The following is a 26,044-nucleotide window of genomic DNA, read 5'->3' on the forward strand; positions in this document are numbered from 1 at the left end:
AAAAAAAGAGCAACAATTTTGAAAAAGAAACAACGGGGATGATTTACTAAAGGCAACTCCACTTTGCACTTGGAAGTGCAGTCACTGTAGATCTAAGGGGATGATCTGAAATGTGGGGAAGCTCTGCTGGTTTTATCATCTAAACATTTACAAGCAAAAATGCTGTTTTTTATTTTTCTTGCATGTTCCCCTCAGATCTACAGCGACTGCACTTCCAAGTGCACTTGTAGTGCAAAGTGGATTTGCCTTTAGTAAATAAACCCCATTATATTTTACTTTTTGCTATAATAAATATCCCCAAATATAAAAAAAAAAAAAAAAAATCACAAGCATGCATAAGCATATATTGATTGGTTTGCGCAAAAGTTATAGCGTCTACAATATAGGGGATAGATTTATGTCATTTTTATTCCTTATTTTTTTTACTAGTAATGGCGGCGATCTGCGATTTTTAATGGGACTGCAACATTGCGGTGGACAGGACTGCAACATTGCAGCGGACAGATCAGACACTATATATAGACGCTATAAAATGCACTGATTACTGTGTAAATGTCACTGGCAGAGAAGGAGTTAACACTAGGAGGTGATCTAGGGGTTAACTGTGTTCCCTCATGTGTGTTTCTAACCGTGGGGGGATGGGACTAACTGGAGGAGGAGACAGATCGCTGTTCCTAATTACTAGGTACAGCAGATCTGTGTCTCCTCCCCTGTCAGAACCGGGATTTGTATGTTTACATATACAGATCCCCGTTCTGGCTCTCGTTGCCCACGATCGCGGGTGGCAGGAGGACATTGCTGCCACCAGCCACGCACATCGGGTCCTCCGTTGTGCCGTGGGGCATGCCTGCTATGGCTCTTAAAGGAGCTGATGTACCAGTATAGCGATTCGCGGGAACGAGCTGACCTGCCACCATATAATGACGGCGGCTGGTCGCAAGTGGTTAATCACCACTAGGCTATCTATTTTTTGCTATATAAAATAAAAAAGACTTAACATTCTGAAAAAAAAACTTTTTCTTAGTTTCTGTTAATACAAATGTGAAAATAAATAATCTTACTTCATAAATTTAGGTCAAAATTTATTCTGTATTTATGTATGTATTTTTTTTTCACAAAGTTGCCATTTTCAAAAGTTATTTTTCACACACACACCATAGACATATTCACAATTACACCCCGAAACACATTCTGCTACCCTCCTAAGTATGGGGATACCACATGTGGGAGACTTTATCACAGCCTATATACATAGATGTCCAAAATCAAAGGAGTACCTTCAGGTGTTCTAGGGATGTAAATTATGCATCTAATTTCCTGACTACCTATCACATTTTTGGAGGCCCTGAGGCACCAGGACAGTCCACAAAATGACCACATTTCAGAAATAAAATACCTCCAATGTATTTTCTAAAAAGCATAGAGTCTTTTGGAAATGTAATTTTTTTGCCAAAGCTTTTTGGAAAATGTGGAAAGAAAATGAAACAGCATTTTTTTCCATAACAAGGTTAGTTGTAGTCACTTCACATATACATCGTAGGTTTTCAATGTGACATTTACAGGATATACATCCCTCAGTAATATAGGAAACAACAGGCAATATCGAGACATGAGGCATGTTCTGTATTATAAAAGTAAAGTTAAAGCAGAGTTCCACCCAAAAATGGAACTTCCGCTTTAAGGGAAGGCGACCCCCTGACATGTTACATTTGGCATGTCATTTTTTTGGGGGGGAGCGGAAACCCTCTTTTTAGAGGGTTCCAGCTATCACTTCCTCCCGGGGCTCTGCGGCTCCCCATGGTGCTGGAAGGGAGATCACCTCTCCCCCCTCCCTCTCGGACATCATCTGGGACATTTCACAGGTCCCAGATGATTGCCCGTCCAGTCACAGCATGCAGCACGGCTCGCATATGCGCAGTGCATGCCTGTCTGTGAAGCCACAGCTGGGCGCCGCAGAGAGGAGGGGGAGATGAGCGGGGCTTCGTTCCCCCGCATCGCTGGACCCTGGGACAGGTAAGTGTCTGATTATTAAAAGTCAGCAGCTGCAGAATTGTAGCTGCTGACTTTTAATTTTTTTTTTAATTATTGGAACTCCGCTTTAAACAAGAAAAAAATGAACAATCAGCTTTAAAAGAATCAGGTTCCATAAAAATTCTTACCGCCCTTCCAGAGGCAGCTCCAATCTAAACAAAGCTACCTTTTTTCATATTCTTCCTCTGGTTAATCTGATTACTGTGCCCAAGACCCCTAGTGCCCACAAAGGGGCCACGTGTATCATATGTGGTGATGTAGTCAAGATTGTCCAACAAGCCCTATTGATGAGGAGATAGTGGTAAATATTAGCAAGGTAGTAGAGCTACTGGAGCAAAGCTATTGCCATCAGAGGAAAGAGATCCCAAGGGGAGGTGTTCATGTTGCACAATAATGGGAAGAACCCAAAAGAAAGCTGCTACTATAGTGTAGGGATCAAGGAGGAGGGAAGGGAAAATTGAGAGGGGCACAAGGAGAAAAGAATAAAGAAACAAAAGAATGGATAAAATGCAAGAAAAAAACTAAAAGGGGATGGGGAATAGGAGGGTGCTGAAAATTAATTAAGAAATCCTCCCCACCACCCTTATCTCACAGAACACTCCTGCTCACATTATCTCCAGCTCCCAGGTAAAAATGGGGATTGTCTATTTCTATCCATACCAGGGCTCTTTCGAGGACTGCAAAGCCTCCGAGCTTTGCAGTCCCACCCATGCCTCCCTCACCTGCCATGTCTCCTGGTACCGAGTCAGTCAGTGAAGGTGAACCCATGCACTTGGGCTTCACACGTCTCTCTGCAGATGAGAGAACCTTTAGGAGGAGGGAGAGATTGTGCCTTTATTGTGGCCAGGCAGGTCATTTTTTGAAGTCTTGTCCTACCCGTCCAGGGAAAGCCTGAACCTTAAGGTAGGTCCTGTCATGGACAGACCTTAGGTGGCGTTGTTTCGTCCCCAGTTATCCATAAGGATAAGCCCCTGGTTTTGGTTACCCTTTCTTGGGCTGAGTCATCCATCGAGATACAGGCTCTAATCGACTATGGGGCTGCAAGCCTGTTCATTGATGCTGCCTTTGTATCAAAGCACTCGATTCCACTGCCGCTGCGTGACACTCCACTTAACATTGAGGCTCTTGACGGGAAACCCCTACAGCCTGCCCACGTGACTCATGAGACGGTTCTGTTGTCCATGGCCATAGGGGCTCTTCACCATGAGATAATCCAATTCCAAGTTATTTTCTCACCTAAGTTTCCTTTGTTACAGAGGCACAATCCCTCTTTTGATTGGCTCCAAGTTCTCTCCTGGTCACCACAATTCAGTAAGACATGCTTCCAGAAGGTAGCCAAGGTCCTGTGCACCTCTTCAGTCTCCTCTGCGGCACAGGGTATACGTGCCTTCATCTGGAAGGCACGTATACCCTGTGCCGAAGACGCGTAGGGGAGGGGCAGGACGGAGCTTTCTACACACAGACAGGCAGAGGATTGTACACCGCACCGCACACCACAGGATTCATCTGTATTGCATACTTTGGATAGGATGGTGCACTGACGCACCCAAGCATTGTGAGTACCCTCCTGGAGGGATTGTTTTTATGGCTTTTCAAATAAATTCCTGGCGGTATTATGCTATGAGTCTCCTTTCTTTCGTATATGTCACCATTTGAGCGTGGTATAGATCATCACCAGCAGACCCTGTATGAGCCCTGGAGTGGCTCTAATGCGTGTTTTGACACTGTTTAGCCACTGTGTCACACTCTCTAAGGTGAGCGCATTGTCCATTGGGGGTCACTGGAGAGCACTGCAGCATGCCATAACGTGCACATCTCTTAAGAAGAGCATGAGGAATATTTAGCACTTTTTCATAAATACAAGCATTAGGAATGCCTGCTATTTGTTTGGACACTATTGTGCACTTTGATTTATATACTCTTGTGAATGGTTTGGACTGAGATATATTCATTTGTATGAATTGGTTTCAGACACTTTATTTATCAAGTAGCACTTATATATTTTTGATAATTATTTAAAGGATTTTTTTCTTTTCTCTCTCACATTTTTTTTTTTTTTTTTTTTGCATGTTGCATTTTACCATTTATTCATATATTCAGTTGTGGATTTTAGTCACTTTCTTAACAGGCGTTTGACACTGTTTGTAATTTTCAATATTGTATAGATTTATTATATTCTTTGTTCACGTATTTATAGCCTTTAGCGCATGCACATATATTTATTTTATTTAAGAATGCCTATCCAATTCCATTAATTACGGAGTTATTTGACCGCCTCAAGGGAGCAAAAGTTTTCACTAAGCTTGATTTGAGAGGGGCATACAGAGAGGGAATCCTTGTGGAGATTAAAGAGGGTGACGAGTTGGAAAACTGCGTTTAATACAAGCACAGGCCATTATGAGTACCTCTTAATGCCTTTTGGCCTTTGTAACGCCCCGGCAGTTTTCCAGGAATTCATTAACGATGTCCTCTGAGATTTGTTGCAGTTATGTGTGGTGGTTTATCTCGATGATATCCTCATATTTTCCAATTCTCTGGAGAGTCTGTCGTGTGCTTCAGAAACGAAGAGAGAATAATCTCTATTGTAAATTGGAGAAGTGTGAATTCCATCATGAACAGGTTAAATTCCAATAACTATAATTTAAGCGTTAGTTATTAGTTAGTTAATATTTTAGATTTTCAAATTTTTGTTCTTTCGAATTTTCGGATTTCCAGATTTTTGAATTTATAGGCTTTCTAATTTTCAGATTTTTGTTCTTATTTTTGGATTTTCGAGTTTACGGACTTAGGATTTTCGAATTTTGGATTTTCAAATTTTCAAATTTTCGTCCTTTCGAATTTTTGGATTTTTCGTTCTTATTTTCTAATTAATGAATTTAGGATTTTCGGATTTCAGATGGTCAAATTCCGAATTCCAAATTTGCGTATTTTTGGATTTTCAAATTTAGATCATAATGAATGACCCGAAAAACGAAAAAAACAAAACAAAAAAAAAAAAAGTAAAACAAATGCACATGTCCACTAGGAAGTAATGCAGTTCAGACACAATAGATCATGAAAAGCAGAACTCACTGCGGGCTAAGGCTTATGTTTTACAATTAAAGGACTTTCCTTGGTTCTTTTATCAGCAATTCTTCTGGCCCTTTCTCTTTCTGCTTTTTCATTTTAGCTAGCACTTTAAGTCTAGTTTTTCAGTGCGAGAAACCCTTCCTTCTGTAATTTCTATAACAATTTCCTTTCTCTTAAAATTACGCAGTAACTTTGTGACCCTCCGCCTACCTTGGGAGTTTCTCATCCTGTAAGCACAAAACAGGTGAAGCGAGCACTTATATACTTTATACACTTATACTCTATACATGTTCCTCAAGGGGTGGGAGGAAGGGTTCTGGGTTCCTGGATCCTGTTACCTTTACCTTGCCTAGGCTATAAATTCTCTATGGGCTGCTACAGTTCTGGATTTCCTGACACATCTGGAACCAGCACTGAGCATCTGAAGCAACCAGCAAAAACGATTTGCACCTTCTACCCGGTATGATAGTTGGTCTTGAAGGTATATGAGCACAGCTAGGCCTTTCTCTGAATGCCCTGCAAAAGTGTTCATATACAAGAGTACAGATATCCTAAGAGTGGGATTGCAGAGGCTCACCCACTTTGTTATCCAAAGGGAATGTCAGGCATCCTATGTAATGGTAGAGAGAAATATCAAAAAGGGCTCTTACACTAAACCCGGGTTCTTGAGGCTGTAGAAGATGATCCTGGGCTGCGGATGAATGCCAGGTTATCCATTTTTCTTGTTGGGGATTACGGTTCAAATCTGCGGCGTCACTATCACTGTGGTCTCTGTGAGATTGAAAAGTGCACTTCGATCCAGGGTTCAGGTAGAGGGAATGTACTCTACCAGTCTGGTAGTTCCACTACAAGAAGTCACAGGGTATCAGGACCTGGATCACCTACTGGTGGCACTGTGCTTCCCATAACAGAAAGCTGTAGTTTCAGTGTCCACCAGTGGGTGTCTCCCAGCAGCCATCAGTTTCTTGTAATCAGTATTCACCTGATGCTGGTTGCTGGGAGGGTACTTCAAGTGTTACTAAACCCACAACAGTAAAATCTGTCTGTATATGCAGAATAGCATGCTTGTTATACTCACTGTGGAACTTGAGGGGTTAATCCTCTGCATTGAGTAAAAAGGCTCTTTCACACTATATGGACAGATCCTTCACTCCTGCACTGTCTATCTTGGCAAGGCCATATAATACAGTGAGGGTATCCATCCTGCACATGCTCAGTTTAGTCTCTATTGCTGGAGAGAACATTTCCTGTTTCAGTTGAACTGTTCAGGTCACATAGTATTGACATCACACATGTGGGCAAGTATTCAGGCTGTAGTGGAAATCTCCTCCTACCTGAAAACTCAGCACTAGACAAATTGTGCAGTTTATCATGTGGCCGTGGTAGAATAAGTCAAATGCTGCTGCCATTTATACTGCTCTTGATCTTGCTCTTGCCCTGCATCCTGTACCCTGCACCCTGCTGCCCTATATCTGCTCCCCTTATTTCTGATCCCAGTCCTGGCCCCACATTTTGAAAATAAAACACCCCACCATATTTTCTAAACAAGTATTTTGGAAATGTATTTTTTTTTGCCACAAGTTTTTAGAAAATGTGAAAAGAAAATGAAAGTGTATTTTTTTAACACAAAGTTGTCAATTTAATAAGTTAGTTCTAACACACAGCATAAGCATACTTAAAATATATAAAACAATATATTGTAATGGGCACATCTGTATGAGTGGTTAGGAAATATTAAATAGTTGCTTCACCTACAGCATTTCCTGTTCCTAAAGGCCAAGCAGGCCTAATCTACTGGTATGTGGCTGCTGCATAGCACAATGGTATGTTAACTGGCCAGAAAGTACTGGAGTAGGGATGGGCCGAACACCCCTCGGTTCGGTTTGCACCAGAACATGCGAACAGACAAAACATTTGTGCGAATATGCGAACAGACAAAAACTTTGTGCTAACACCGTTAAAGTCTGTGGGACATAAACATGAAAAATCAAAAGTGCTAAATTTTAAAGGCTTATATGCAAGTTATTGCCATAAAAAGTGTATGGGGACCTGGGTACTGCCCCAGGGGACATGTATTAATGCAAAAAAAAGTTTTAAAACAACCGTTCTTTCAGGAGCAGTGATTTTAATAATGCTTAAAGTGAAATAATAAAAAATGAAATATTCCTTTAAATATCGTGCCTGGGGGGTCCCCTTAGTCTGCCTGTAAAGTAGCGCATATTTCTGATGTTATTACAGTACAGTTTATCTACAGCAAAATTACATTTCTAAAGGAAAAAAATTTCGTTTAAAATTTCGCTTGCGACAGTAATGTATTGTCGGCTCCTGGCAATATAGATAAAAAAAAACATTGAAAAAAACTATGTGCAGTGAGTCCCCCCTAGTCCATACCAGGTCCTTCAGGTCTGGTATGGATATTAAGGGGAACCCCGGCCAAAATTTAAAAAAAAAAAGGCGTGGGGTCCCCCCCAAAATCCATACCAGGCCCTTTAGGTCTGGTATGAATTTTAAGGGGAACCCATGCCAAAATTTTAAATAAAAATGGTGTGGGGGTCCCCCCAAAATCCATGCCAAACCCTCTTTCTGGCCTGCATGTTTTGATAAGGGTCTAGTATTGATTTTGGATGGACCCCACTCCTCCCCCATGAAAAGCATTCCTTCTGATGCAGTAAGCAGGCTGTATGAGAGATACTTCTCTGATTTTCTCCCTCCTACCTAAACAGGTCTAAAACCTATTAAAAAAAGCGAGCTCCCCCTCCTGAACCATACCAGTCCACATACCCTTAACATGAGGGAGTGCTTGATGGGGACAAGGGCTTCTTCCCCACAATCCTGGCCTGTGGATCTGCAGGTGGGGGGCTTATCAGAATCTGAAATCCTCCTTTAACAAGGGGGCCCCAGATCCTGGCCTCCCCCTATGTGAATGAGTATGGGGTACATATTCACCAAAAAAGTGTAAAAAGCAAATAAAAACAGAAATCAAGTTTTTGAAAATTCCTTTATTAAAAAATAAAAAAAAGTCCCAAGGTGCAGATCCATCGTCAATCACGAACCCCCCACCCAAAGCATCCCCCCATGTTGAGGACATATATGTTTTTAGGAGGAGGATTGCTCACTCATCCCTCCCTTTCCTAACTTGCTGGGCTGCATGCTCCGATAAGTGTTTGGTATGGATTTTGGGGGCCCCACAATGTTTTTTTTTTTTATTTTGGCATGGGGTTCCCTTTAAGATCCATACCAGACCTGAAGGTCCTATCTTATCTCCATAGCACTTCTATTAAGAACATGACAGTACATGACATTGTCTGATCACCACCCGATCACAATTACCTTGCTATGTCCTGATATGATCACCTCCACCAAACTTTGGAGACTAAATGCGTCTCTTCTCACGAATCCTGGGGATCTAGCAGCTCTAAGACAAAAGATTGGAGTCTTCTTTCTCCGTAATGATACGCCTGAAGTCTCTTCCATGACACAATGGGAGGCTCATAAATGTGTCATCAGAGGCCAGTTGCGCTCTGCCTCAGCACAAAAAAAAAAAGGAAACTCAAGCTTTGGTAGTAGCACTTTCTGCCAAAATACTTACCTTGGAAGCGCAACACAAACACATGTTAGCACTTAAAACATTGCAGGAATTGGTGGAAACATGCTCACTTTTATTAGAAGAACTATTCAAAAGGGCGCGCCGGCTTAATGTCTTATACCAAAGACTGTTCTATGAACAGAGAAACAAACCAGGTAGGTTACTGGCCAGAGCCACTCAACAACGCAAATTGGCTTCCATGATTCATTACATTGTTGACACCTCGGGCAAGACCCATGCTAAAAATGGGGACATTGCACAGCAGTTCCATTGCTTCTACTGCAACCTATATAACCTTTACTCAGGAGAAACAGATCCTGCTGTGTTGTCAAAATGCCAGGAACTGATTCGAGATTTCCTGAGTCAATATAGTCCATCTGCATTATTGACCACCAATTCTCTGGCTTTGGAAGCTCCTTTAACATTGGAGGAATTCCTGACGGCACCTAAAGCTACAAAACCAGGCAAAAGCCAAGGCACGGGTGGTTTTATGGCCCAATATTATAAGACCTTCTCATATATTCTGGCGCCAAGCTTTCTTAAAGTATTCAACAAGCTTTCCACCAATCCGTGCAGGCTGGAAAGACTCCTTGAAGCCTATATATCTGTTATTCCCATGGAAGGGAAGGACCCCACCACTGTCACCAGCTATCGCCTGATCTCCCTCCTTAACGTGGATGTCAAGCTTTTTGAAAAAATCCTGGCAACTCGCTTGTCCTACCACGTACCGGCCTGGATGGGCCTAGACCAAGTAGGGTTTGTCCCTGGATGAGAGGCCAGGGACAATACTATTAAGGCTCTGAACTTGCACGCCTGGCTGACTTCTACCCAGTAGGAGGGCTTCTTCCTGGCAATGGACGCAGAGAAGGCATTTGACAGGGTGGCCTGGGACTATATGGATGCGGTGCTTAACTCGCTGAGACTCAGACCCTGGATGCGGGCCTTTGTCCTGTCATTATCTGCTAACCCCAGAGCTAGGGTCAAGGTCAATGGCCATCTATCGGACACCTTCTCCATCCACAAAGGAACCAGGCAGGCATGCCCCTTTTCTCCATAGCTTTATATACTTATGCTAGAACCCATTCTTCGCTGCATTCGAGCCTATCCAGATACTAAAGGCATATGGGTACAGGAACACAAGTTTAAGATTCCGGTCTTTGCGGATGATATCCTATTTTTTCTATCTGCGCCACTAACGTCATTACCCCATCTTTTGCAAATTCTGGAGCACTTCAAACTCCTGTCCAACTTGAAAATCAATTACTCCAAATCATTTGCGTTGAACATGTCCTTACCTATGGAATTGGCCAAGCAATGTCAACTTAATTTCCCCTTTAAATGGAAACTGGAGGCCATTACTTACCTGGGTATCCAACTCCCTGTTGATCTAGCAGAGCTCTACAGTAGAAACTTCCAGAGGGATCCACAGAGTATACACCAAGATCTCCAAAAATGGGATAAATCCATCATCTCCTGGTTTGGGCAATCGTCCATCCTTAAAATGATGACTCTCCCTGCCACCTTCCTGTTTTGGACTGTCCATATGTAGGACCTTCCTTTGGTGCAATACAATAAACCCCCATGGATACATTGGATGAAGCTGGTACTCCCTAAGGCGTGTGGAGGAATTGGTCTCCCTGACCTACAGCACTATTACCAGGCAGTTCACCTAGCACAAATTGTTGACTGGAAAGTACATATCCAGTGTAAAGACTGGGTGACCTTAGAAAACCTGATCTCGAACTCTGATTTACACTATGCCCCTTGGCTCTCTAGAGAACACGTACCTCCAAATATTTTAACCCATCCCCTAATTGGAGCCACCCTTCACGAATTTGATAGGGCTTGACTTAAAGTAAATATAAATGTTTTCAGTAATCACCAGTAGTAACTACTTATCCCTGCAAACACTCTCTAAACTGTCGCTAATTTGCTACAGGACTGATTTACTAAAACTCTGCACCTAATCAGATTCCAGGTTTTATTGTTAAAGTTTAATTGAAGAAGCTGAAGTTTGAAGCTGATAGGCTACCATGCACAGCTGCACCATATTTTGCACTCTCCAATTTTAGAAAATAGACCCCAATGTTCCTGCAAAATGCCCAAGAAAGGTCCTTGTAAGACACCTGACCAGTTCAGAAACCGGGAAATGTATTGTTTGTATTAGTTTGGTATGTTCTCTAATTGAGAATGATTTGGGTACAGGTCAAAATCATGTTCACCCCAAATGCAGCACATCTTCAAAATGCTGTATTTTGGTCTCAGTATTAATAAGGTGGCCATTCAATATTGGTCTCTCTATTTTATTACCTGAATCCTGGGGTCCTTGTGCAAGCATTAGGGCATAAGTACCCCATTCTCCCATACTCCATGTCTGCTCCATGACTCTGAGTCCTCTCTGTTGCTGAGAACAACACAATCCTCAACAATCCCACCAACTTATGTTAAACTCCCAGGGATTGAGAGGGGTAAAACATCTCCCTTGAAGCCCGCCTTATTTCCACCTTCTCAGCAGCACCAGCACCCCAACCATCCTCCTTCTCCTTTTATTCCTCCTCTGTCTCCTGCTGCTTCTGCTTCACAGGGATAGAGACAGTAGGGAAAGGATCCTTATGCCCCTGAGACAGCAGCAAGTCCTCCTCTTCCTCTAGTGTCCGTCTATCTGCCCACACAAGTATTCAGTGATGGCATGCTGCTGCTGGGGTATTCTCTGGAAAATGGCAATGTTAAGTTCTAGTGCATGAGGGAGTTACAGATGAGGTGGTTGGCATGCAGTTTATATTGATGCTGCATTTCTACCAGGTGAGTCATGAATGGATATGACTGTCTAAAGTGTCAAAAACCCCTCCGGCCTGATGAAGAACTTTCTAAAAGCCAGGGTATTTCATGATAAACCCCTGCACCACCATGTGGAGGTCATATGCCAGGCAAGTTACATGTATGATTTTTTCCAGGTGAAGAGCAGTTAGCAGGATACTGCTATTGTCACACACAGCCTGGTCTCACTGAAGATGGTGTGGAATCAGCCACTAGTATGGCTTCTGTCCCCCGGAAATATGATCCTCAACTGAGCATTGAAGCATTTACCCTGGGATGTTGCATATATTCTAGGGTGCTAGGGAGGACTTTTTGAGCAGGAGGGAATAAGGAGTAAAGGTGGCTGCACTGCCACTAGTAGACAAGACACAAAGAGGTTGATTTACTAAAACTGGAGGGTGACAAATCTGGTGCAGCTCTGCATGGAATCCAATCAGCTTCCAGTTTTGTTTGCCAAAGCTTAACTGAACAAGCTGAAGTTAGAAGCTGATTGGCTACCATGCACAGCTGCACTCTCCAGTTTTAGTAAATCAATCCCAATGTGTTGCCACCAGTTCTAGCAGTGTGCCCCTGCCCGTATCCTTCCCAGCTGCCATAAGATTAACTCATGCTCCATGTAGGATATGTAGCTTCCCTGCTCAAGCTTACTGGACCACATATCTGTGGTCATGTGTACCCTGCATGCTCCATATTCTAGTGGAGGGCAGGAATGATCTTCTGGGCAAAATAATGGCAGCTAGGTACCTCCTATTGTAGTAAATAACAAGTCACAAACTTGCGGAAGGTGGCTAATTTTTTGAAGAGACCTGCCCTTGGAAGGATTCTGCTGGAAACAGTGAGGTAAGTGTAAAATAATTCTGAAGAGGTTCAAGCCTTTGCTTGATGCACCTCACAATGACCTCATGACTCTTTTCCTGCTTGAAGTGTTGTGTCCTAAGCCTCTGAAATTCCTTGTAATACTTCTCTCCACATCACTAGATGATGTAGATGTTTAAAGGATGCAACAGGATCATTTTGTGGAGGGAGGTAAAAGTGAGGAATGAGGAGAACTATGGGACTGCTTTTGCTGTTGTCTTGTCTTATTGAGGTGCTTGTCTTACCAAGCTCTGTGATGCAGTTATGTGTTTTCTCATGCATGTGATGGCTAAATAAAAGGTACTTTAACATAGCTAATCTGATGCAGACAGAGGCTGCAGAACCCAACGGTGCTGTCAGCAGCAGATACATTAAAAAGGGCCCACACTGCAGAGCTTTGTGGACTGGCTCTAGAGTAGGGATGAGCTTTGAGTTCCAGTCGAACTCATGTTCGACTCGAACATCGGCTGTTCGCAAGTTCGCCCAACAGCGAACAATTTGGGGTGTTCGCGGCAAATTCGAATGCCGCGGAACACCCTTTAAAAGTCTATGGGAGAAATCAAAAGTGCTAATTTTAAAGGCTTATATGCAAGTTATTGTCATAAAAAGTGTTTGGGGACCTGGGTCCTGCCCCAGGGGACATGGATCAATGCAAAAAAAAGTTTTAAAAACGTCCGTTTTTTCAGGAGCAGTGATTTTAATAATGCTTAAAGTCAAACAATAAAAGTGTAATATCCCTTTAAATTTTGTAGCTGGGGGGTGTCTATAGTATGCCTGTAAAGGGGCGCATGTTTCCCGTGTTTAGAACAGTCTGACAGCAAAATGACATTTCAAAGGAAAAAAAGTCATTTAAAACTACTCGCGGCTATTGCATTGCCGGTCCGACAATACACATAAAAGTTAATTGATAAAAACAGCATGGGAATTCCCCACAGGGGAACCCTGAACCAAAATTAAAAAAAAAAAATGACATGGGGGGCCCTTCAGGTCTGGTATGGATATTAAGGGGAAACCCAGCCAAAATTTTAAAATAAAAATGATGTGGGGGTCCCCCTAAATTTTATACCAGACCCTTCAGGTCTGGCATGGATTTTAAGGGGAACCCCGCGCCAAAATTTAAAAAAAAAAAGCACGTGGGGTCCCCCCAAAAATCCATACCAGACCCTTATCCGAGCACACAACCTGGCAGGCTGCAGTAAAAGAGGGGGGGACAAGAGAGCGCCCCCCCTCCTGAACCGTACCAGGCCACATGCCCTCAACATTGGGACGGTGCTTTGGGGTAGCCCCCCAAAACGCCTTGTCCCCATGTTGACGAGGATAAGGGCCTCATCCCCACAACCCTGGCCGGTGGTTGTGGGGGTCTGCGGGCGGGGGGCTTATCGGAATCTGGAAGCCCCTTTAACAAGGGGACCCCCAGATCCCGGCCCCCCATGTGAAATCGTAAGGGGGTACAAAAGTACCCCTACCATTTCACTAAAAAACTGTCAAAAATGTTAAAAATGACAAGAGACAATTTTTGACAACTCCTTTATTTAAATGCTTCTTCTTTCTTCTTTCTTCTATCTTCCTTCATCTTCTTCTTCTGGTTCTTCTGGATCTTCTGGTTCTTCCTCCGGTGTTCTCGTCCAGCATCTCCTCCGTGGCGTCTTCTATCTTCTTCTCCTCGGGCCGCTCCGCACCCATGGCATGGGGGGAGGCTCCCGCTCTTCTCTTCATCTTCTTCTCTTCTTCTCTTCTTCTCTTCTTCTCTTCTTCATCTTCTTCTCTGAGCCGCTCCGCACCCATGCTGGCATGGTGGGAGGCTCCTGCTGTGTGACATGTCTCATCTTCTGACGGTTCTTAAATAACAGGGGTGGGGCCACCCGGTGACCCCGCCCCCTCTGACGCATGGGACATGACGGGACTTCCCTGTGGCATTCCCCGTGACGTCACAGGGAAGTCCCGTCAAGTCACTGTGCGTCAGAGGGGGGCGAGGTCACCAGGTGGCCCCCCCGTTATTTAAGAACCGTCAGAAGAGGAGACGCATCACACAGCGGGAGCCTCCCTCCATGCCAGCATGGATGCGGAGCGGCCCAGAGAAGAAGATGAAGAAGAGAAGAAGAGAAGAAGATGAAGAAGAGAAGAAGATGAAGAGAAGAGCGGGAGCCTCCCCCCATGCCATGGGTGCGGAGCGGCCCGAGGAGAAGAAGATAGAAGACACCGCGGAGGAGATGCTGGACGAGAACACCAGAGGAAGAACCAGAAGAGCCAGAAGAACCAGAAGAAGAAGAAGATGAAAGAAGATAGAAGAAAGAAGAAAGAAGAAAGAAGAAGCATTTAAATAAAGGAATTGTCAAAAACTGTCTCATTTTTAACATTTTTGACAGTTTTTTAGTGAAATGGTAGGGGTTCAGAAGGGGGGGCGCTCTCTCGTCCCCCCCTCTTTTCCTGCGGCCTGCCAGGTTGCGTGCTCGGATAAGGGTCTGGTATGGATTTTTTAGGGGACCCACGCTGTTTTTTTTTCAATTTTGGTGCGGGGTTCCCCTTAAAATCCATACCAGACCTGAAGGGAATTTAGGGGACCCCCATGTCATTTTTTTTTTCAATTTTGGCTGGGGTTCCCCTTAATATCCATACCAGACCTGAAAGGCCTGGTATGGAATTTAGGGGGACCCCCACGTCATTTTTTTTTTTTTTAATTTTGGTTCGGGGTTCCCCTGTGGGGAATTCCCATGCCATTTTTATCAATGAACTTTTATGTGTATTGTCGGACCGGCAATGCAATAGCCGCAAGTAGTTTTAAATGACTTTTTTTCCTTTGAAATGTCATTTTGCTGTCAGACTGTTCTAAACAAAGGAAACATGCGCTCCTTTACAGGCATACTATAGACACCCACACCCCCCAGCTACGAAATTTAAAGGGATATTACACTTTTATTGTTTGACTTTAAGCATTATTAAAATCACTGCTCCTAAAAAAACGGACGTTTTTAAAACTTTTTTTGCATTGATCCATGTCCCCTGGGGCAGGACCCAGGTCCACAAACACTTTTTATGACAATAACTTGCATATAAGCCTTTAAAATTAGCACTTTTGATTTCTCCCATAGACTTTTAAAGGGTGTTCCGCGGCATTCGAATTTGCCGCGAACACATCAAATTGTTCGCTGTTCAGCGAACTTGCGAACAGCCGATGTTCGAGTCGAACATGAGTTCGACTCGAACTCGAAGCTCATCCCTACTCCACAGCACTCTTCCCCTGGCCAGGGACTCCAGTTGTCCAGCCTGTCCCTCATGATCCCTCAGCTGCGGATGGCCGGGTGTGTGAGAACAGCGGAGGGAGGGGACAGTGCTCAGTGCAGAGCATACAGCAGCTGTTGGTGGAGCTCCCGGCCGGCGAGGGATACCGAGGAGCAGTGGCGTGGTGGGAGTTGGGACTTTAGAACAGTACCCAGTGCTGGGGAGAGTCCTCATCCAATGGAGGCCATAGAAAGGTGAGCAGAATCCACCAATTGACATTGTAAATGTGTGGGAGGAATAGTGCAGGAAGTAGGAATCCAGTAGGTCAGCATAGTGGACAGGTAGGTCAGTGACAGTGTAATGGACAGTATAGTGGACAGGTAGGTCGATGTAGTGGACAATATAATGGACAGATAGGTCAGTGTAGTGGGCAGTATAGTGGACAAGTATGTCAGTGTAGTGGACAGTATAGTGGACAGGTAGGTAAGTGTAGTGGATAGGTAGGTCAGTGTAGTGGACAGGTAGCTCAATGTAGTGGACAAGTAGGTTAGTGTAGTGGACAGGTAGGTCAGTGTAGTGGACAGTATAGTGGATAGGTAGGTCAGTGTAGTGGACGGAGGAGGTAGGAGCTAACTTGGATGATGTCACCCCCTGCCCTCCTTCTGTGCTGACCTGCAATAGTCATTTTGTGTATTACTACACACTTTTGAATCAAGTGAGTGCGTATTTGTTTTAATAAGCTAATACTTTTTTAAGCAAACGGAGACCACTTAGTATACTTTGTTTACCCTCATGTTCTGCAATATATCTAAGTATCAAGACCCGCTGCTGGCATTCATACATTCCCCAAGTTGGGACAAGTGCTTTTGACCTTCTGCTGATTCAGGGGTCCACCTTTATATGTGAACAAGCATTTCTTATGATGGTGGAGGGTGCTGTCACCTATTAAGGATATCAGATTTTCCTTCACCCACGTGGATACTTGTGCTGCTGTCTGGGCTCTGTGGTTCTATTGTGTACTGCCTCATTTGGACTTTTATATGGTTTTATATTTGTGTGTTTTTTTTAAGTGTTAAATAGTAGTGTGCTGCCTTTTTTCTTATATGTCTATTTAGAGGAATGTGAATTTACCTTTAGTGTTTAGCTAGCAACATATTATTTATACCTTCCCAATATATGTTTGCGCTGACAATATTCATTTATCATTGAGATCAGTGTAGGGGTCAGGTAGGTCAGTGTGGTGGTTAGGTAGGTCAGTGTAGGAATCGGGTAGGCCAGAGTAGGAATCAGGTAGGTCAGTGTAAGGGTAAGTGTAGGAATCGGGTAGGTCAATGTAAGGGTCAGTGTAGTGGACGGGTAGGTCAGTGTAGTGGACAGTGGACCTTTTGTAGTATAAAGTATGTTTTTTTTTTATATGCTACTTTAGTGCCTTAGATATAAAGACCATTTGTTTAATGTTTGTATGTTAGCCTAACATTGAAAGAGCAATTAGATTATTTGAATCTAAGTGGCTGCCTGCAGCTGCAATGTTAGAAAAAGCATTTGTTTCATGTATGTTAGCACTAAAGTTACATATAAACCCTGCTCCACTCTCAAGCCCGACCACCCGCTGTCTGCATTGTAAGCCAAGTGACATTTCTTAAATAGATAAGGGTCACCCAGTGATGTCACATGGTGGCACTGCCCCCTTGTGATATCACCAACCAGTGCACGCTGGAGGGTTGTCCCTGAATGGCAGTTTGGAAATGTGTTCACCCTACTTCTACATCCCAGGCCTGTATCTACACACCTACTAAGACCTCACAAAAAAGCAATCCAGTCCATAAGCTGCCTCAAAGGGAACAGTCCCCCTGAGGCTGGGAACTCTCCGTACCCAGAAAGACAAACATTTCAATGCTCCAGACTATTTATCAGCTGCCCGACCACCATTTGGGAGCACCTCCCCAGAGATTGGCTAGGCCCTGATCAATATTCAGGATGGCCAATTGAACTCTCCCTCCCTAATCTCTATAATCTTCTTCTAGAGGCAGAGGTAAACAATCAAACTCCCAGGATTTTAAACCCTGAACAGACCAGACCAAGCAATCTTCTAAACAAGACCCCTTTCACATCCCCGAAACGTTGGTTTTTCCTACTCCTCTCTCTTTTCACCAGGGTCTGGCTCAGCTTTCCTTTTCATTACACTATCAAGGGTACTGAATTCCTGTATTTCTGAACATATACGTTTTAAGTGTAGCTCATTGCACCCATATGCATGCATGTTTTTTGCCATGATTCAACCTTGGACTGAATATCTTTGTTGCATTGCACTTGATGTTAGATGACATACTTGGTTATTTGTACCTGTTGTATAATTGTATGTATATGTCTAATACAAACGTATTGACAGCCCCAGATCTGCACCATTCAGATCAAGTGAGCATTGGCAGCACTCCTATATCCATCCTGACAGGCTACTTTTAAGAATCAAATGTACATTAAACCTTAGGATGTTTAATTCTCTTTCTCTTTTTTTTTTTTCAGCGGTAATGACAGTCTACGAAGATTTTTTCCTCTATAAATCTGGGATCTACAGATACAGTGGGCTGGACAAAGAAACATCTGATAGACATCTGAAAGGCACTCATTCTGTTAAAATTATTGGGTAAGACAATGCTTCACTAAAATTTCAACATGAAAGGGAGGTGATTTCAAAATACATACTGTTAAAATAAAAAAATAAAAGACAGATGTATTCAGTAAGGCAGTGCAATATAATAATGTAAATAAATGCTATTATTTTAGTGCACTAGTAAGAATTACATTTTTTTACATTTTTATTTTAATAGGTTAAAATACTTTGCCCATTGCCATTACTACTGTTGAACTGGTTTATTCAATAAACCCTTTTTAAAATATTCTTGATATTATTGTGGTATTATTGTGGAGTATAATTTTGACTTTTAAATAATATCTTCAATATTTCAAAACAATATACCTACTTTGATAGTGATTGTAAAATTATACACTGTAAATTATACAATTATTTTTTTCTTTTATTGCTTGACCTTTGCTTTGTACATTACACGATTTGCCCTTATATAATCAGGCTGCTTTACTAAAGGAATTGCAAATCTTCACTCAATAAATTGTAGCTGTATTTACTTTGAATATCCAATTATGTACAGGTGTATCAGATAAACAGAAATGTAAGTAAAATAAATGAAAGGAATTATGCTTTTACATGACTGAATAATCAAATTTATTAAGCCAAAACTCTCAACGTCTTTTAGTATATCAGCCTCAGTGTGAAAAACATGTGCACATGATTGGAAGTGAATAGAAATTTGCTTTTCACATGATTGGACAATTGAAGTGAATATTCACACTTTTTTTCAGCAAAGATTCTAAAATCATTTAGTAAATCAGCCCAGTTATTCAATATCTTCTCAAAACAGCATATTTACAAATTATCTGCTTCACTTTTGCTCAGAAAAAACAGTCATTCACTGTTAAGTTACATATATTGCAAATGTTTCAGCAAGAATGGCTGTGTAGCAATTATATATGTTATATTCATTTATCAACAAGTATTGATACCCTTTAAAGTGATTCTAAAAGCCGGACATTATTTACCCTAATGCATTCTCTGCATTAGAACAAAAATGTTCCCGTATTTCTATCGCCTCTTTGCCCCTCCTTATTCTTACCTGAGTCTTTTCTCGATCTAGTACTGTGCCTGTCTGCAGCGGCTCCCTCCTCCCTCCTTGCTCACAGAGGCAACAATGGGAGCCATTCAATCAAATTCTGTGGACAGAGAGTGGGGGGGGCTGAGCTGTCCCGTGTGAGTCAATAGACACACATAGCCTGGCTCTGGAGCAAGCCTACAAGTGCATCCCCATTAGGGATGAGCCGAACACCCACGGTTTGCACCAGAACATGCGAACAGACAAAAAATATGTGCGAACATGCGAACACCATTAAAGTCTATGAGACACGAACATGAAAAATCAAAAGTGCTCATTTTAAAGGCTTATATGCAAGTTATTGTCATAAAAAGTGTTTGGGGACCCAGGCCCTGCCCCAGGGTACATGTATCAATGCAAAAAAAGTTTTAAAAACGACCGTTTTTTTCAGGAGCAGTGATTTTAATAATGCCTAAAGTGAAACAATAAAAATTAAATATTCCTTTAAATATTGTGCCATTAGTCTGCCTGTAAAGTAGCGCATCTTTCCGATGTTTATTACAGTACCGCAGCAAAATGACATTTCTAAAGGAAAAATGTAATTTAAATTGCTCATGGCTGTAATGTATTGTCGGCTCCCGGCAATATAGATAAAAAACCATTGAGAAAAATGGCGTGCAGTCCGCCCCAGTCCATACCAGGCCCTTCAGGTCTGGTATGGATATTAAGGGGAACTCCACGCTAAAATGTAAAAAAAAATGGTGTGGGGGTCCCCCCAAAAATCCATACCAGACCCTTCAGGTCTGGTATGGATTTTGAGGGGAGCCCCGTGCCAAAATTAAAATAAAAAATGGTTCATATCGGACCCTTATCCGAGCAAGCAGCCATGGCAGGCCAGGAAAGGGGGGGGACATTGTACCCCTACCCATTCACCAGAAAAAGTTTCAAAAAGTAAAAATGACAAGAGACAGTTTTGACAATCCCTTTATTTAAAAAAAAAGCATCAGCGATGTCCATCCATCTTCAATCATGGAGCAGATAGACCTGGAAAATAGAAAAAACAAAAAAACTGCCTCGATGGGAGGCATCCCACCGACTGCTGTCTCTTGGCTGTGACAGCTGTTATAAAGGCAAGGGCGGGGCCACCCGGTGATGTAAACGGGTGACCCCGCCCCCTGTGGTGTTACATGATGTCACATGATGTTAGAAGGGGGCGGGTCACCCGGTTACATCACCGAGTGGCCCCACCCTTGCCTATATAACAGCTGTCACAGCCAAGAGACAGCAGTCGGCGGGATGCCTCCCACTGAGGCAGAGCTTTTTTTTTTTTTTTTTTTCGATTTTTTGGGTCCGTCGGGCGCCGTGATTAAAGATGGATGGATATCAAATAAAGGAATTGTCAAAAATTGTCTCCTGTCCTGTCAAAAAAAAAAAATCGATGAATGGGTAGGGGTACAATGTACCTCTACCCATTCACATAGGGGTGAGGGGATTTGGTGCCCCGTTGTTCCAGATTCCGATAAGCCCCCCGCCCACAGACCCCCACAACCACCGGGAAGGCTGGGGAGATGAGGCCCTTGTCCTCAGCAACATGGGGACAGGGTGCTTTGGGGTCGTCCCCATGTTGAGGGCAAGCTGCCTGGTATGGTTCAGGAAGGGGGGGCGCTCACTCGTCTCCCCCTTTCTTGGCCTGCCATGACTGCTTACTCGGATAAGGTCTGGTATGGATCTTAGGGGGGACCCCATGACATTTTTTTTTAAATTTTGGTGCGGGGTTCCCCTTAAAATACATACCAGACCTGCGAGATCACAGTGCATTATGGGGCGTTCCACAGTGCTCTAATTTGCCATGAACGCCCCATAATATTCGCTGTTCGTCGAACCAGAACACCAAGCTCAACCCTAATCCTCATAGGAGACAGCTTCCTATGGGGGCCCACAGAGAATAAGAGGAGTCTAGAGCACCTATGGGGAGCCTAGAAAATAAGATTTGGGGCTGCTCTGTACAATACCATTGCAGGTAAATATAAAATGTTTATTTAAAAGACAAATTAAGCTTTACAGTCACTTTAAGGTCTTTTATGCACATACAAATTTTTGACAAAGAACACAAAGGGTAAACAAATCAATTAAATGATCACAACAGTAAAACATTTAATTTATTTCATATGGATGTAAGGCTGTATGTGTTGAATTATCTAAAATGTGATTTTAAACCTCAGCTTTTGTTGCCAGCTAATAAACATGATAGGAGAACCAGTAAGCACAGCAATCCATTAGGGGTAATGATTGTGTGGTTGTATGATGGTCAGGAAATATTGACAGTTACACTTATGGTGCAAACAATATTTCCTCATGATGTTCTCATATTCTAGGTTAATCGTTCATCCATAAAAACTATTACAAATAATTAAAAACTGGATACATAAACACCGGGATTAAGTCAATTTCCTTCTTCATCTCCCCAGTAAATGGATCTAAACATCAGTAAACATTTATGCTACATTCTGTAACACAGAGCACAAATGAGACCCCTAATTTCTTCATACCTACATTAACTTTTTTGCCAGCAGGGATTGATCCCAACTACAAATGCAAAGGACAATTTAATGCCCTGTACACAAGACCGGTTTTACCATCAGAATAAACTCTGAAGGTTTTTCCGATGGAATTCCAAAGGAATTCCGCTCAAACTGTCTTGCATACACACGGTCACACCAAATTCCGACCGTCAAGAACGTGGTGACGTACAACACGTATGACGGGACAACACGTACGACGTCTCGTACTTGCGAGCATGCGTCATTTTTGGTCCGTCGGAACAGCATACAGACGAGCGGTTTTCCGTCGGAAAAATATAGAACATGTTCTCTATCTAAGTCTGTCTGAATTTTCAACGTAAAAAGTCAGATGGGGCATACACACGGTCGGAATATACGATGAAAAGCTCCCATCAGACTTTTTCTGTCGGAAATTCTGAACGTGTGTACGGGGCATAACTCTTTTTTAGGCAATATTTTTTTCCCATTTAATTTTTTCATTGTAATGGTGAAGGGTATTTCAGGGTAAAGTAAAATAAACAAATTTTTGTTTTTTCAGTCTCATTTAAACTAATTTTAGATTTAAAGCAGACTCTTACAACCTTTTTGATAATAAGAAACAATTGTGTGTATGCCATTTTATTCGACTGCCATTGTCCTAAATCTCAAGAATCTAGCTGGATGTGTTTCCCAATAAACTGAAAATAGATTGATGTCATATGTAATACATTAGGATATTATAATTCATGGTTGACCCCATTATGGATCCTGATTCACAGCTTGTGCACCTCATAACTAGAGCATTGGTAATTAGTCCAGGAACATTGATAAATTGTAGGCATTAATATCTTAGAGGATAGGCATAGCTCAAGCTATCGAAAAAAAAATAGTTCAAACCTAGCTCTGGTCTTACTAAAATAACATTCAGAATTACAATACTGTATGTTTAAAACATTAGCTACCGCCTATCTATAGGACATATTGAAAACAATACAGAAAGCCTCATTTTTTGGCCTACAATCACATATTATTTTCATGGCACTCCAACTGTAAAAATGCCTTTCTCCTGAATGCCTTTCTCCTGAGACAGTTTCTCATGAATCTCATTAAACAAAATTTCATACTTATCTGCATATACAATTATTTGATGTCCTTAATATTACAGATCATTAAGGATTATGAACTAAATGGCAGCGATCAATTAATATTAAAGTGATATTAAAGTCTTGTTTTTATTTTTTGTTTAAAAATAATAAACATGTCATACTTACCTGCTCTGTGCAATAGTTTTGCCCAGAGCAGCCCAAATCCTCCTCTTCTCAGGTCCCCGCCAGAGCTTTTGGCACCTCCCTCCTGCTGAGTGCCCCCACAGCAAGCATCTTGAGCTGAGCTGAGCCAGTGCTCTGTGTGTCCATTCAGACACGGAGCCGTGGCTCGCCCCCCCTCTCTCCTCATTGGCTTACTGAATGGTGCCCACTGCTGTGTCTCAGCCAACCAGGATGAAGAGTCCTGGACAGCTGAGGCTCTTGTGCAACATCGCTGGATCAAGGGGTTCAGGTAAGTAATTTTTTTTTTATCTTAATGCATAGAATGCATTAAGATAAAAAAACCTCCTGCCTTTAGAACCACTTTAATATCAGCTGCATTAATATCTGTTTTGAACTGTTCTTAGATGATCTCTTTCAGATCTGTCTTACTTCTTTTGACTGTAATGCCCTGTACACACGATCGGACATTGACCGGACATTCCGACAACAAAATCCATGGATTTTTTCCGACGCATGTTGGCTCAAACTTGTCTTGCATACACATGGTCACAAAAAGTTGTTGGAAAATCCGATCGTTCTGAACGCGGTGACATAAAACACGTATGTCGGGACTATAAATGGGGCAGTAGCCAATAGCTTTTGTTTCTTAATTTATTCTGACCATGCATGGCACTTTGTGCGTCACATTTGTGTACACATGATCAGAATTTCCGACAATGGATTTTGTTGTTGGAAAATTTTATAGCAAGCTCTCAAACTTTATGTGTCAGAAATTCCTATGGAAAATGTGTGATGGAGCCCACACACGGTCGGAATTTCCGACAACAAGGTCCTATCACACATTTTCCATCGGAAAATCCTATCGTGTATACAGGGCATAAGGATAACATGTTCTACAAAAGTCACTTCTAATGGTAAATCAATTTCCTGTACCTAGGACATTGGTGTATTTTTTGCTAGGTAGATTGCAAAACACTTAACAGTATCATTCATTAGAACTGTATTGAGGCCATCATTGCTGACTTATCCTATAAAATATATAAACAGGTGTTTATGCAATAAAAAAATGAAAAATAAATGTGTAAAGACACCCAGATACTATATATAACAACATATAAACTAAACAAATATATCAGATTAAGCAGCACTAAACCCTAATTTGCATAGCATAAATACTGTGATAAACAAATACCCATACATTGAATAAAGTAGGATAAAGTGATTATATAGTGAAATAAAAAATCCAATCTCCAATACAGTAGTGTACTTGAAACCACTGCTTCTTATCAGTGGCCCATTGTGAACCTCCCCCAACACTGCAAACATGCTTGTAAGTCTGTTCACTTTAATTGTAATCTCCAAAATTAATTTAATAATCTCCAAAAACGAAGAAGTTTAATGTCACTAAAGATCTGAACACCAGCATCAGAGATATACCACTCTCAATATTGGCAAGGGAATCCTTCACAGCTTAATCTCCATAAAGTTCATTCAAATACATGGTAAAAGATCCCAATAGCAATATTATCACATCTACTGCTCTCTGTAAAGATCTTTTTTGCTCATAAAAAACAAAGATACATACTCGCAAAAAAAACACTTGTAAGCCAGCAAAATAATCCTTATACCGCGTACACACGAGTGGACTTTCCGGCATACTTGGTCCGGCGGACCAGAGTCCGCCGCACAATCCGATCGTGTGTAGGTTCCTGCGGACTTTTTTTTCCCAAAAGTCCGCCGTACCTAGATTTGAAGCATGTTTCAAATCTTAGTCCGCCAGACTCAGTTCCTGACGGAAAGCCCATTCATCTCGTTCGTCTGTATGCTGGTCCGACAGACCAGATACGACGCAAGGGCAGGGTATTGCATCTCGCGCTCGCTGCAATAGGAAAAACACATTTTCCTATTGCTGTGAGCATGGGGCATACCAGGCCCTTAAGTCTGGTATGGATTTTAAAGGGAACCCCCTACGCTGAAAAAAATGGCGTGGGGTCCCCCCTAGAATTCATACCAGACCCCGATCCGAGCACACAGCCTGGCCGGTCAGGAAAGGGGATGGGGACGAGCGAGAGCCCCCCCCTCCTGAACCGTACCAGGCCGCATGCCCTCAACACGGGGGGTGGGTGCTTTGGGAGTGGGGGCGCCCTGCGGCCCCCCCACCACAAAGCACCTTGTCCCCATGTTGATGAAGACAAGGGCCTCTTCCCGACAACCCTGGCCATTGGTTGTCGTGGTCTGCGGGCGGGAGGCTTATTGGAATCCGGGAGCCCCCTTTAATAAGAGGGCCCCCAGATCCCGGCCCCCCACCCTATGTGAATGAGTATGGGGTACATGGTACCCCTACCCATTTACCTAGGGAAAAAGTGTCAATAATAAAACACACTAGACAGGTTTTTAAAGTAATTTATTAGACAGCTCCGGGGGGTCTTCTTTCGGCTTCGGGGGTCTTCTTCCAACTTCGGGGGTCCCTCCGGTTCCTCTTCTCCCGGCGTTCAGTTGGTTCTTTTCCGCTCTCTCTGGCCTCTTCTCCCGATGTTCCAGTTCTTCTGCCAGCTCCTCCGCTATCTTCATGCCGCTCTTTTGCCAGCGGAGGCCCGGACTTCTGGCTTCTTGTCTTCTTCTCTTCTTCCGATGTTGACACGACGGTCTCTCAGGCTGGAATACTCTCTGAGAGCTCCGATGTGACTTATATAGGCAGAGACCCCGCCCCTTTATGCCGTCATAGTCCCTGGGCATGCTGGGACTGTGACGTTTTAGGGGGGCGTGGTCAACATCACCCAGTGACCACGCCCCCTAAAACATCACAGTCCCAGCATGCTGGGATCGGGGGCTGGTATGGATCCTAGGGGGGGACCCCACGCCGTTTTTTCAGCGTAGGGGGTTCCCTTTAAAATCCATACCAGACTTAAGGGCCTGGTATGCCCCGCGACGGGGCTCACAAGGTGTCAATCTCGCCGATAAAAGTGGTGAGATTCAATTCCTTTTCTAGTCCTG

General features: G+C 42.8%; 1 protein-coding gene across 1 annotated transcript in view; it reads left to right on the forward strand.

Moving 5' to 3' along the window:
* TINAG (tubulointerstitial nephritis antigen) overlaps positions 1-26,044 on the forward strand; it is a 190,446-nt gene that overhangs the window by 105,818 nt on the left and 58,584 nt on the right. The window contains exon 9 of the mRNA XM_073626681.1: positions 18,101-18,221. Coding sequence (XP_073482782.1) covers positions 18,101-18,221 — 121 coding nt within the window. The remainder of the gene's footprint in view (positions 1-18,100; positions 18,222-26,044) is intronic.

The sequence above is a fragment of the Aquarana catesbeiana genome, linkage group LG04 (genome assembly GCF_042186555.1).
Source record: "Aquarana catesbeiana isolate 2022-GZ linkage group LG04, ASM4218655v1, whole genome shotgun sequence".
Classification (NCBI taxonomy): domain Eukaryota; kingdom Metazoa; phylum Chordata; class Amphibia; order Anura; family Ranidae; genus Aquarana; species Aquarana catesbeiana.